Source organism: Papilio xuthus, unplaced genomic scaffold (assembly GCF_000836235.2).
Source record: "Papilio xuthus unplaced genomic scaffold, Pxut_1.1 DF828952.1, whole genome shotgun sequence".
Taxonomy (NCBI): Eukaryota; Metazoa; Arthropoda; class Insecta; order Lepidoptera; family Papilionidae; genus Papilio; species Papilio xuthus.
In genome coordinates, this window is record NW_013529697.1 from 2195269 (window position 1) to 2208688 (window position 13420).

Here is a 13420-nt window from a genome sequence, read left to right on the forward strand (position 1 = left end):
TCGAAATTTATTTATAACTACTTTCATGAAGCTGAATCCTTTTGAGCTTTTGCCTACACTCAAACACTTTAGTAGAAAAAATACAGAGCAAATAAAATCAAAAGTACAATAAGTCACATTTACTATACAATGGAATATTTCTTTTACATAATATTCTTATAATAACACAACACCTAGTATACATGACAATAATCAAATTGTTCTATGCACTTTTATCTTAAACATTTTAATTATTAAATGTCAAATATTTCACTTGATAAAGTACAAGATGGATATTATTGTTCATAAAACAATAGTTATGATTATCACTACACAGTCACCATATGATGCACAATGTAAATGAAATCTGATCGTCTTTACAAGGCCCGATCAAAAGCACGGCAGAGACAATACTAGATGGTGTTGTTATGTGAGCCTGGAGAGCCAACTACATCGATTATTTCACCAAGAGGCTTTGTGTCCGCTTCAGCTGAGGTATTACAAATTGACGGCGGGATTGTCAAAGTCTGAAATAACGAGTTGGATTAAAAAAAATGTTCAACACATTTACTGCGATTTCAATTTTTAACTGTTAGTAGCAAAATGTATTAAAAGAATATCAATATTTACATTAATTTTCTATATGGCTAAAGGTTTATGTAACAAATATGTACATTTGAAGCCTCATGCATAATTTAAAACAAAAGCTGTACTGTTAAAATTAAAAAATCGTACTGTTAAATAAAAGATCTTATTTTACCTTGCCAGGATTAAGAGCCTCATATTGATGTCTTAGTGCTTGCAGTTCAAACTCGTACGAAGTCAAAGCGTTCTTGAGATCCAAAGCCAAAGCGAGGTCTGAGCGCAGCTCATTGAAATGTTTGCATATGGACTCCGTAGGAGTTGGGGCTACGTCTGAAATGGATAATGTGTGTTTAGTATTGTTAAATAGAAAATTAAGGAATTTATCAGATTTACTGCTAGAGGCGATCTTTGGGGGATCTTGTAGTGGGTAATATGTGGCTGACATGATGAATAAACATCCATACTTTTGCATACAATCATCCCAATTTGCGAGTAAGATAATTTCTTATTTTACACACCATCTTTTCGAATATTTCATATAATACTGTTATACCAAAGCATTAAAGGTATAAATACCGATATTCATGAGACGCAACTCCTGTTCGATGGCCTTAGTCTTCCTCTGTCCTACACCAGGAGGCAGTTTCATGCGCTGTGAGCGCAGCCACACGCCAGTGCCGCGCGCCTCTGGGAACTTTATACCGGACCATTCTACTGTCTGAATAATTATAAAAGGAAAAAAATATTTCACATTTAATTTTGTTTTTCAAACTTAGTGTCCTATGGAGATTAAAAAATTCAGCAACTTCGTTTTTTCCACCACCAAACACAAATGACACTTTTTAACAGATATAAAAATTATTATTGTTTCTTTATGTTGAAAGTATTTAGAGCAGACATATTAAAAAAAACTTACTACAGTTTCAATAGCTCGCATTGGTCTTTGTTGTGAAGCCAGTTTCTTCTTATGAAGTTTTCTATCATGTCTCCTAGCAATGCTTGAAGACACAGTGGATGGTGTGTTCATTCCATCATTTGCTATAGCAGTTTGGTTAGCTGCAGCACTATTCCCATCTGCTCTTGATATCAGCTTTTGCAGGTCTTGTGTTTTTCTTTCTCTTTCACGTTTTCTGGCTTCGATTTTCTTAAGTTCAGCCAGTAGCGTTTGTTCTTCTTCTATCTGTGAGAAATAAGCATTTCAAAAGTTTCTTGATGAATTCACAAATGGAATAAATAATTTATTATTTTTTTGGGATAATTTTGAATTACCTGCTCTTTGGTCCTGTCGAACAATCTCCGTAATTGTTCTTTTCTTTTCCTCTCGTGTTCTGCATCATAATGATACACCCGTTTCTCTCCATTAACCATAGTCACTGTGTTTGACCACGGATTCGTTTTTACCTATAAGTTAAAACAAAATCAACATTTTAAGACTTATATGCTTTCTTACAGTACAGAAATCATTTGTACAATTATCATTACTTCTTCCAGGAATCTATTATTTTAATTTTGCTAATTAAATTGGAAGAATAAAAAAATTGGGCCATTCACATGGATAAGCAAATGAAATAATTATATTCTCCATAAACCTTGCTTAAAATGCCACAAATGTTGTAGTATCGCTCCTTCAAGTCTTCCACACTTCTATCCCTAAAGGCAGCGCGATCCCATCTGTCGTGGATGACAATGAAACGGAGATCAAAGCGCTGACATAGATCCATTAAGTGATCCGTCTCTGCCTGACTCCAATCTTCTGATTTCAAGTATTGATTGTATTCAGACTCTGAATATGATGGTATTGAAACTTGCTGAAAGAAAATAGGAGCAACTATCATAATCACAATTAAGACAAAAGATTCTAAAAAATATTTTTGAAAAGCATCATCTAGAAAAAATTCAATAGTAAAAACAACTGTGTTCTTACCTTATTAAATTGTGCAAATGGATATTCCTTACTTTCATCAGTTTTTCTTTTCCAGTGATAAAAGACTGCGTTATCTTTTCGAGCTGGATTGGTAAATGGAGCCCAAACCCATTTCCTTACTTTTCTCATACCAAGCTTTGCTTTTGTTTGTTTATATGCTTTGCCTTAAACAACACATCATAGTTAATAGATTTTGTTCCCGTTAAAGATGGTTGAAATTACTTTATGATACATCCCTACAACTATTACTAGATCGCAAGGCTCATTGACCTGATTTTATAAGTACCCATTCAAATTACATACCAGTACCTAATTACATATTAATCATTGCCTGTAAGGTGCAGACTTACCTGTATCAGTTGGTAAAAGAGGAGGCAAATCTTTGTTATCATTGTATAGTAATGCAAAAACTTCCCGATGCATTCCTTCAGGTCTACGAGCAGCTTTGGCTGTGACATACTTCTTTTTCATTTTATCACCATGTAATATGCTATCTCTGGTGATTTCAGCAGTCCCGGGCTGTTCAATGTCTAATATATCGAGAATATCAGCCATTTTTGTTTATATTATAATAACACTAGCTTGTAAATATTTTAACTTCTTAACAAACTGTTTTTTTATCTTTTAAATTGAGTTTGAAAACTTAGTGCTATCATTTGTAGACAATTCTTAAATTTACGACGGCAAAATTTCTTTATCGAATTTTTCAATTGACAAGACATTGACAATTGCTTAGCTTGGCATTTTGGTAGTGGCAGTTTGACAGAAAAACTGCTGTGCTGTGTTACCAGGGATTAAATAAAATGCTGAAAGAAAAAGTAGGAAGTCCACAGTTTAGGTTTAGTGTACTCATAAAATGGATTACCTCGCCGTATTGTTGAAAACCTGCAGAACTAAGTTCTTGTAAACAACGATTTTACAAAAAAAAATCGATATAAAAGATGGTGATGGTCACAAGATTGTCTCTGTACTGTTTAACTGTTATGACATTTTGGCTTTTTTGTCATTTCCTATGCCTAAGTAGGTTTTATATATATTGGGTCACAGGTTTAGATATTCTTTTTTGGCTATAAGTGAACCAATTAAATTAAAAGTAGCCTATAGTATACCCTCATGCATCAGCTCGTCCAAGTTCCGGAGATTATTCGAAACGGAAATTTGTTTCTCTTATTCCCGTAAAATCTTGAACCAGTGAATTACAATATCATATAAAATACAAACTTACATCATATAAAGTAAAAAAAAATGACCTTTTTTTTACCAAGTAAATTTCTAACTCAGTATATTTTTTACCTGCGAATCTAAACTTGTAAGTTCAATAGAAAAAGAAATATTCTATGTAATATACTGGGGTCGTGGTATTCAATTGAGATGAAACGACGCCGTCTGAGAAAAGTAGCCTTGGAAATTTACTAGTATCTATTACGAGAGGGCTCCCCGATCTGTTCGAGAAGCCATCTTGACCCGGCCATTGTAGATTCTCAAGCCACTGTAACTGACCTAAAATAACATTCTTCAAAGGAAAATTCGAAAAGTGCTTTATGCATTCTTCTTTTAGGTATACATCATTGGATTTGACTATTAAATATTTACCAATAAATGCTATGTATGCAAATATTTTAAAAAGAAAAGTTTTCATTGTTTATATTCCAAATAAAAATCATAAACTGTATTTTTATTCATTGATTTTAATAATATCATTCGTAAAATCTTTTAAAATCATCCAAACGTAGTCATATCACGTAGAACGGCACTAAGAGCTTCGGGGCTGGATCTCGGTGCCTGTAACAAACAAAGAAGTATGCAAACTTTATTATCGACCGATTGTGAACTCGTTAGTTTATAATCTCACTAAGTATACACTGGCACGAAAACAAATTACTTCCAAATAGCAATTACACATTTAAGTATGCGTTAAATTTATTTAATTAATATGTTAAAACATAATACATTATTTGACAAATAAATCTGACTCAACACAATTAGCAGGAAACAATGCAAAGGCGACGATGGCGCTTTCCGTCTGTGCCGTAGGTAAAGACTCAGTTTGGGTAAGTAATAAATATTCCGGTTTCATACTTACGCTGTGACTTCCTGTATTGATCCAGAAGAATCTGAAGTTTCCATGAGCTTTGTAATATCCTTCGAGACGGTCGTTCTCCCAGATGGGACGACGAGGGGAGTTTTTATATTGTTTAGCTCCCGCCCACTTAAGTCTGTCAACCCATAGTATTTGCCCTGCAATATATTTAGATAAAGTTAGCAATTTAAAACTATATTATGTTGGTTTAGGAGTTTCATGACAACTTTAACTATTTTACCTGGAGTGGAGCAGATTAGGTCAGCGTTTCCATTGTATTTCGTAAGTATAATGTCTGTCTCGTTTAGTAGTTTTTCAACTGAAATTGAAATAAAAGAATATAGTATATAGTACAGGATAGAATTTGACTATAGAATGCTGTGAAGTCCAAATATAGACTGTCGTATTTGCTCTGAGCAAACCACTTTATAAAACGCTATGCTCTCTTAGTACTTAGTTTAATTGATAGTATATAGGTACCAACATTATAAATCCAAATGTTTGGATGGATAGATGTTTGTTTGAAAGTATACCGGCTGCATGGATCCCGCTGTAATTTGGCATAGATGTAGAACATACAACATGTAGTCTGGGAGAACACATACATAGGCTGCTTGTGTTTTTTTTTTAATTCCGAGCGGACGGAGTCACGGGTAACAGCCAGTACTTGTACAAAAGTAGAAAATTGTAATAGTTTAATTGTACTTACTGCCGTCAGTGACTGGTTTCATAAAGTCGCCATTTTGTGCATTGAAGACCGCATTTGATGATGCTTGCCAGCGGACCTTTTCGGGAATTCTTAGGGCTTGCTTGACTCTGGTATTCATTAATATATGCGTGTCCCATTCATCGTTTCTGCTAGACCGAAGAGGTGTGTCTCGTATCATCAATTCTCTTGCAACCTCTATAAAATTTAGATTTTATATTTGAAAATAACAAATAAGTATGTCTTGGAACATAACGACAAAAGGCGAAGTAAATTAAATCTTACTAATATTATAAATGCGAATGATAAGTTGGATGGATGAATGCATGGATCTCGCTGAATTTTGGCGTAGATGTAGAACAAAATTTGGAAAAACACAGGCTGCTTATTAAGTTTGTTTTTAATTCGGCGCGGACGGAGTCGCGGGGGCCAGTTAGTACAAAATATCTTATTACGTACCATAAGCACTCTTTCTTGTATCAGGAAGTGTTACATTCCTTGGAGATAGAATATCGTAAAAATCAACACTAGTTGTGGCGGCAAACACTGCACGTTGCGTCTGCGACCACTGGTTCGTGGATTCAACGTACAATCCTTTGTTAAACAGCTCCTCAGCTTTTCTAGCAGCTGCTTGGATACTCTCGTAGCCATCTTGGTCAACAAGACCGGCAGCTAACAGTAAGGGGCCCCAAGTTAATGTAGCATCGACAGGAGATATCCATGCGTTACCCATAGCTATGCCGCGAAGATTTGACTTCAATGTACCCTCTTTTTCTGCCTATAATTTAAATGAATAGCTTTGAAACCAATAAAATCATAAAGTTAGTAACTAACCGTAAAGGTTTATATGTAATCAGGATTCAATGTTAAAACATTACAACAATACAAGCTTAATAGCTTTACAAGATTTTTTTTCCATTTTTAAACAGCTACAACGATCCTTCTTAACCTATGTTCTGTAGTCAACTTATCAATATAATGAGGTGCAGGGGTAGCCAACCTTTGCCTATCAACGTGGCTTGCAATTTTGATTTTGTGACTGTTGGGAACATTCCGTACGGTAGGTTCACTCGAGTTTGCTCCTCGTGAAATACCAACTTTAATCTTTTTTTTTGTAGCTGATATTGAATCCAGTTATCAGTTTCAACCCCGATCTAACGATTTTTTTATTATATTTACCTTATGCATTTCAATACCAATGTCAATAGCCATTTTGCCTCCATATGACTGGCCGTAGATGTAAACAGGAACTCCTTCGAATTCCGGATGAGATTTATAGAATCCTCTCATTAGCTCAACAAAGTCTGTGGCTGTTGAACAGATAATAAACATTTACTATAGGTTTCCACTGGCGAAATACAAAGTCATCTCTGTCATTCTCTTTGGAAACAACAGAGATAGCAATATGTTTCGATATGGAAACTAATTTGAATAAGGAATAAGTAATTGAATTATTTTTGTAAATAATTAGTCCATTTTACCTATTTCTAAATTAGTTTTAGTCAAGTATTTGACATCATCAACATAACTGAATCCTGTGCCCACGGGATTGTCGACGAACATCACATTGAAGTTTTTAACCTTAAAAAAACACAAATATTATAATAATTAAAATGAAGGTTGTGTTTTTGCTGGTACAGAAGTATGTTTTATGTATGTAGATTTGTTTATTATATGTCAATTTTATTTCAACTCTACAGGCATTTATCTGCATTGATAAATTTTAAGAGATTAACAAAACAATCAGTTAAAGCAATCCTTGATCAATCATAGATTAATATCATAGATTAGATTAAAGTACTTTCTCAATATAACCTAAATTAAAAACCGTAAACAGAGCATTATTATTTTTTTGTTTCATTGATTGCAAAATAATATTAATAGAATTTACAAATTAAAAAATTGCGTGAAATGAAACACTCCCATCTACACTGACCTCCTTCCTAGTTTTTGTTCAGACAGATTTAGAAACTGTATGTATGATTTTGTTATTTAGAGCATCGGTCGCTTAGGGGTCAAGCATTTGACTTGCAATCAGCAGGTCCTGGGTTCGAATCCCGCCATGTACCAATGTGTTTTTCGAATTCCGATTTACATATTTATTCAAAGTTCTTACGGTAAAGGAAAACATCGTGATGCATCCTGCATATATCTGAGAAGAAATTCATAGATATGTGTGAAGTCAACCAACCCGCACTTGGCCAGCGACTATGACCTAATCACCCTTAAGTTAGGGTAGGCTCCGAGCCCCTCGGTGGGGACGTATAGTGAGCTGATGATGATGATGTATGATTTAGTCTATAATTTGATTACTACATAAACTTCGTACACCTTAAAAATCTCTGTAAATCTTTCAATTTGGACCATCAAGTGTGCATTGATTATTAGTACAGTGGGTCCTGTTTAATGCTTACCCATGTATAATTCCTGTCTTTCAATGACAGATCTTGTGGTCCAAGTATTTCGAAGTTTCCGATGCCAGTGGAAGAGCCGCCAGGTCCTCCTTGCAGCCATATTATAATAGGGCGTTCCGTATAATGTTTAACTGGAGCCGTTGTGTAGTACAACCAGTAGAACATGTGGGCGCCTTCACGTACGGTAACATAGTCAGAAGCTTGCTTGTACGGTCCGAATTGAGCTGGAAATTAATATTAACTTTGCTCTATATTATCTTAGCTCTCTATTTTATTTGTTTCGAAAATGTTTCATGTAATGCATGCACGCACATGTTTAATATTTTGGCACGAGATGGAGTTAATAGCGAATTGAAACACAATGTTGAGTGATATTGCAAACTCAATTGGTGCTGATTTAATTTCAATCTTTTGGTGCTCCAGTACTCAAGGATGTTACCAAGTTAAAATTAAAAATAAAATGTATTTAAAAGGATTTTGAAAAGAAAAAATTCCTATGGACATGCTTGACGTACCTTTTTTAAGCCATTTTTTTATTGAGCGCAACGGCGTTTTGTTTATTCCAGTTATGAGTGTTATGTATAAATATATCTTAATATACGTCAACATAATTTATTTTTTTTATTTAATTCTCAACAGGTTTGTTCGGGTAGTTAAGATCCCTTTTAAAATTGATAAAAAAATTATGAAAGTTATCTGATATCATGTGTAAAGATAAAAGCGGAGGGCCGCGTTCTGTGGAATGAGTTTGTTCTGTTGAATTGAGACCCTGTCATATGTCCAACAGTAAGCAGATGAAGACTGATGACGATGGTAATGCTTAAAGAAATAGTTTCAATGGTAGTCAATATATGAAATTTTCTCAGGTCACTAAGTAGAAAAGTTTTTGAGTTATATTTATTGCAAAATATGTTATATTCAATGCGTAATAAGACGTACGAAATCCTTAAACGTCGTGGTATTAAAGTTGACATGAGATTGTGCTACGGAATTTATGATCGCCTTATATTAATAATAAGAATCCGTTTATTTATGTATTCATTATGCTTTGATATAAATTATACAGCTTTATTACGTATGTGTGTTAAGATATTTTAGAGTTAGAGTACACTAAAGTTGCTAGAGTTGTACTTAGCAACTTTAGTAATATTACCGTTAGTGAAATGTTATAGATTAAAAAAAAACATTAATAAATCAAATTGAACCATTTCTGTATGCTCGACTAATTTATCTTATCTAAATACTAAACGAAATTATGCTACAACTGTTTTTATTTTAAAAAATTATCATGTTTAATTCAACTTTAAAACTACGTAAATTATTCTATGTGACTATAAATTGTTCCACTCACCTTCAGAGCAATGACTTACAAAAGCGGTAATTAAAAATATATATAACAACATGTTTGCGTAATTGCTCAATTGAAACAAAAAACTCTTTACCGTCAACCTTATTTATAAAACGATTTACAATCACCAATGAAATATAGCGTACTTATAACTTATTGATATCTAATTTGTTTGATTTAATTATCAAGATTGCTATCATAATTATGAAATATAATTATTTATAATCAAAAACATCAAAGACGAAAATTACGTCTTCAGGTCGTTTAATAGTTTTTATTTATAGAGTAGCATTCGCGAATCCGTCCGCGCTTTATTATAAACTTAATTAGCCTATGTGTTCTTCCAGACTATGTTCTAGATTTATGCCAAAATTCAACAAGATCCATACATCAGTTCTTGAGATACCTTCAAACAAACATCCATCCAAACATTCGCATTTATTATATTATTATAGTAAGATTAACTGGAAGTATTAGGTAAATTATTTAAACACAAAACTAATTCAATCTAAATTTAACCACTCAACTCTTTCTATTTGACGTCCTATTCTTTTAAGTCAGTGTTCTGAATCTTGGTGTTAAGATCTGACGTCTTCCAATTAATTTCTAAGCGATTTTTTACGATTTCCAATTTTTTTTATCAAAGTATTGAATAATTAAAAATACGCTAGTCTACTTTTTTTATAATCAGGTTTCTAAGCAATTCAGTGCGAAAAATATGTAACAGTTATTAATATAAAATGTAAGCGAGTTAGCGGTATTAAATATGTGTTAGACCGACCTTTTATATCTGATTGAACTGATTTGATTGTTGATATATTGATAAATTAACAATACTTATCTGATATTCAACCGTTCATATATTTTGCAACTTTCCTTACAACATGCTTCTTATGAACACTGTTTAACAATGAAGAAGTGTACACTGGTTTTTATATCAGTGCTTGCTATCCTAGCAGGATTGGCTGAGAGTGTACATTCATTTGAAACAATCAGTAAGTCACACTTAGTAATTATAAAATTTAGTATTTTCCAGACAATGCAAGAAAGGGCGCTTACATAATTTTGTGTTATCGCTTTTAGTTATGGTTAGCTTGTGTACAGTTTTGTCGTTTGTTTTTTTTCTTTTTTTGTTCAACTTGTAATGCAGTCATATTAGCAGAAGTCTATAGTTGCCAGTTCTTATTGAAGATTTTTTATTTTTTTTACGAAGATGATTAATTTTAAAGTTCGTTATTATAGATTATTGAGTTCTTTAGTTGATTTTAAAAAAATATTAGTATGATTTTTTTGCAGAGCTTCAAGGCACAGGATTTAACGGTTACAAGCATACAGCTGCGTTTACGAGGATATCAGGAGTTGGAGATCTGTTCTGGCTATTCTGGCCGAGCCTTGCCGATGACTCCACCACTCGGCCTTTGATAGTATGGCTAGATGGTGTGACAGGCGTACCGCCAAGTCTGCGGGCTAATTTCGAAATGTTCGGACCATTTGGAACTGATTTGAGAAGACAAGATTCATGGGTACCTTCAACGTATTTCTTTCTACAATAGTTACAATACAATTAAATCATTTAACTACAAGAATACTGACCGTTGGTTTCTAAGACCTGCATTAAACATGTCGTCATCCATGTCATCTTTGACAAAACAGAGATAACAATATGTTTAAGACGGGGATTTTGGTCTCAAAATCCAAAGTGTATCTTCATTCGTTAGCCTTAGCGTAAAGAGTGTACTTACTTTTCAATAGATTCTTTAGATGATGATTATATGTCTTATCCCTGTCTTATTTTTTAGATTAAATACTTCAATTTGTTGTTAATCGATGCTCCAGTAGGCACTGGATATAGCAAAGCTGAAGATGAGAACAACATATCTACAAATTTCGAGGATCATGGTACATCTAAATCAGTATTTTTATAAGTTACTAGCTGTCGCCCGCGACTCCGTCCATGCGGGATTATAAATAGATGTTGGCCGATTCTCAGACCTACTCAATATGCTCACAAAATTTCATGAGAATCGGTCAAGCCGTTTCGGAGGAGTATGGGAACGAAAATTGTGACACGAGAATTTTTATACGAGTATATAAGATATTCTTCGAATGAATTTAGACTAAAACTTTTGTTAATTTTCAGTTGATAATTTAGTTAGTGTCCTAAAATCGTTTTATGAGACACATAAAGAGTATACAAATGCAGCAGTTTATGTTTTCGGACAAGGACATGGAGCACAATTAGCGGTTGCATTAGCAGCTCGTCTTGCTGAGGTGTGTGATTTTATAATTACTGTTAATGGAATTAATCTAAGAAGGTGTTCAATATCCCTGTAATGTAACTGCATTGTTAGGTCATCATCGTATCGCCTCGTTCAACTTCTCTCCATCCATTCACTCTCTCTCACTATGGCACAAATTTGTATTTAACATGCTTAATCCGTACCGTACCGCATTTCGTTGCTAAGAAGTCGATAATTCGAAGACTTCTAGTTCGATTTAATAAAGTTGATTTGATACGTTCTTAAAATTAATTGCATTACAGAAAAACCAGTTAAATAACGTTGTAAAAGGTGTTGGCATTGGCAATGGAATAATATCACCTGCGCTAGCGTTGACTAAAATCGGTTTCTATCTGGAAGAGTTCGGAAAAATCGATGCTGATGGGCGAAGAGTAGTCGAAAACTACTCCAATAAAATAAATAGACTTACTAATAATGGACGGTTCGGAGAAGCGTTTGACTTATTTTTATCGATAAAGAAAGTCATTAACGTAGATGCTGGTGCTGCTGGGCTTAATTTGGATGATATCTCTGAAAAATTGACTCGTGATAAATTACAAGGTGAGTGATAAAGTGTTGCTTTGTAACGTTCGTTTTTTTTTTAATTTTTGGACATAAATAAGAACAATAAAGAAAAATTCAAAGGAACAACTGTGCCTCACTATTGAGTTCTCTTACAGTTGACTCTTCGACAGAGAAAGACTGTTTAGATTGTCAGTGATAAAGATATTTCTCAATTATGGAAGTTGTTTATTTTTAGAACATACTTTATATTTCAGACTATTTCAACCGACGTCTTAGTGCAGAACAGTATAGGCTTATGGAAGAAACTGTTCCACCACTTCTGGGTCTCTCTGGCAAAGTGATATACGATGGACAACGAGAGGCTGTCTTAAAAGCATTTAGGAGTTCTTTTATGAAACCATCAGTTGAAAAGGGTATAGTTTTTTCTAATGAAATTATTATTTAGCGTCCAGTTACACGTCGAAGTCAAACCATAATGTTTCTTGTTTCAGTGGAGTTCTTACTTCAAAACACAAATATATCAGTGACGATTTACAATGGCAATTTAGATGCGATATCTAATACACCAGGTTGGTACTTAAATACATTTTTTGACTTTGGATATTCAATTATTTAATTACTAATTTTACGTGCAGTCTTTTCTTATGAGTATTTATTTTCAAAATAGATGGGGTTAGTTGTATTTTGGTGGTATCAAAATAAAATTCATCTTTTTTCACAGGTCAGTTATTATGGGTTGACAATTTGCGTTGGTCTGGTCAAAATGATTTCCTGAATGATGTTAGAAAACCATTTGTGAGAAGCCGTGGTCTTCAAGGTTATTTCAGAAGGACGTCACGGTTGCAATTCTACTGGATGAACTCCGTGGGACAATCGGTAATACTAAGTTTGCGGTTCATCATCAGCTCACTATACGTCCCTACTGATGGGCTCGAAGCCTAAGTAAGGGGTGACTAGGCCATAGTCAACAATGCTGGCCCAGTGCAAACATGGAACACATTGGTATGGCGGGATTCAAACCCAGGACCTGCAGATTGTTATTCAAGTGCTTAATCCCTGGGCAACCGACGAGTTTCAGGTTATTTGGGAATATTAAGATGAATACTTAACTCACCTCCTTTCTTTGTTATTGTATCTCTACCCTAATAAAATGAAGATCATTTTTTTAGATAGAGATTAAACGCAAGTTTCATTTATCTTAATTATATTTCAGGTTCCACTTGACGGTTACTACGGTATGACGAGAATTCTACAAATAATAACAAACACTGTCTGATAGAAAGAAATAAATTTATTAAACTAATAAACATGTATTTTTTTACCATAACTGATTTCCAAACTGATTTTTTCCTTTGTCGTCAATGATACTATTGCTAGGAAGAAAATCCGACACTGTGCCGGTGTACTGGCACAACACTAGCCTTACTAAAATGTCGACGTCTATGTCCCTCACTAATCATTCTAACACTTAACTTGGTCAAGTATCCTTGTAATTTTGCTATCATATATCTCGTTGCAGACGTCAAGGAACCGGTTCAATGCGTAACCTACAAACATTATATTTATTTAATTAATTCTTA

General features: G+C 33.9%; 3 protein-coding genes across 4 annotated transcripts; 1 reads left to right on the top strand and 2 right to left on the bottom strand.

Moving 5' to 3' along the window:
- Nucleotides 1–77: 77 nt before the first annotated feature.
- On the bottom strand, nucleotides 78–3216 carry DMAP1 (DNA methyltransferase 1 associated protein 1). Its single transcript, XM_013325735.1, has 8 exons — nucleotides 2839–3216; nucleotides 2489–2652; nucleotides 2154–2372; nucleotides 1834–1965; nucleotides 1481–1744; nucleotides 1141–1282; nucleotides 740–894; nucleotides 78–506 (listed from the first exon to the last, which is right to left on the bottom strand). Exons 1-8 carry the CDS (start codon nucleotides 3041–3043, stop codon nucleotides 393–395), a joined length of 1395 nt encoding a protein of 464 aa, XP_013181189.1. The 5' UTR covers nucleotides 3044–3216; the 3' UTR covers nucleotides 78–392.
- A 940-nt stretch (nucleotides 3217–4156) lies between these two features.
- On the bottom strand, nucleotides 4157–9149 carry LOC106124396 (retinoid-inducible serine carboxypeptidase). 2 transcript variants are annotated; one of them, XM_013321023.1, is made up of 9 exons: nucleotides 9040–9149; nucleotides 7689–7912; nucleotides 6756–6855; nucleotides 6454–6584; nucleotides 5734–6052; nucleotides 5278–5472; nucleotides 4810–4887; nucleotides 4572–4726; nucleotides 4157–4270 (listed from the first exon to the last, which is right to left on the bottom strand). In XM_013321023.1, the coding sequence occupies exons 1-9, from the start codon at nucleotides 9089–9091 to the stop codon at nucleotides 4208–4210; spliced, it is 1317 nt and encodes a 438-aa protein (XP_013176477.1). In that variant the 5' UTR covers nucleotides 9092–9149; the 3' UTR covers nucleotides 4157–4207. The 2 variants fall into 2 exon arrangements, with proteins under 2 accessions (XP_013176477.1, XP_013176485.1); XM_013321031.1 differs by lacking the exon at nucleotides 9040–9149 and adding an exon at nucleotides 8204–8276.
- Nucleotides 9150–9880: 731 nt separating this feature from the next.
- Nucleotides 9881–13147, top strand: LOC106124546 (retinoid-inducible serine carboxypeptidase). Its single transcript, XM_013321328.1, has 9 exons — nucleotides 9881–10031; nucleotides 10333–10559; nucleotides 10836–10935; nucleotides 11177–11307; nucleotides 11579–11876; nucleotides 12095–12253; nucleotides 12332–12409; nucleotides 12562–12716; nucleotides 13054–13147. Exons 1-9 carry the CDS (start codon nucleotides 9947–9949, stop codon nucleotides 13114–13116), a joined length of 1296 nt encoding a protein of 431 aa, XP_013176782.1. The 5' UTR covers nucleotides 9881–9946; the 3' UTR covers nucleotides 13117–13147.
- The last annotated feature ends 273 nt before the right edge of the window (nucleotides 13148–13420 follow it).

Excerpts from the sequence above, each read along its gene's own strand:
- LOC106124546 (XM_013321328.1), top strand. The coding sequence starts at position 9,947 with ATGAAGAAGTGTACACTGGTTTTTATATCAGTGCTTGCTATCCTAGCA. Across the intron at positions 10,032-10,332 it reads ACATTCATTTGAAACAATCA|AGCTTCAAGGCACAGGATTT; the intron begins GTAAGTCACACT and ends ATTTTTTTGCAG. Across the intron at positions 10,936-11,176 it reads TACAAATTTCGAGGATCATG|TTGATAATTTAGTTAGTGTC; the intron begins GTACATCTAAAT and ends GTTAATTTTCAG.
- LOC106124396 (XM_013321023.1), bottom strand. The coding sequence starts at position 9,091 with ATGTTGTTATATATATTTTTAATTACCGCTTTTGTAAGTCATTGCTCT. Across the intron at positions 6,053-6,453 it reads TTGGTATTGAAATGCATAAG|GCAGAAAAAGAGGGTACATT; the intron begins GTAAATATAATA and ends TTTAAATTATAG. Across the intron at positions 4,271-4,571 it reads TCAATACAGGAAGTCACAGC|GCACCGAGATCCAGCCCCGA; the intron begins GTAAGTATGAAA and ends TGTTTGTTACAG.
- DMAP1 (XM_013325735.1), bottom strand. The coding sequence starts at position 3,043 with ATGGCTGATATTCTCGATATATTAGACATTGAACAGCCCGGGACTGCT. Across the intron at positions 1,966-2,153 it reads TTTGTGGCATTTTAAGCAAG|GTAAAAACGAATCCGTGGTC; the intron begins GTTTATGGAGAA and ends TTTAACTTATAG. Across the intron at positions 507-739 it reads AGGCTCTTAATCCTGGCAAG|ACTTTGACAATCCCGCCGTC; the intron begins GTAAAATAAGAT and ends TCGTTATTTCAG.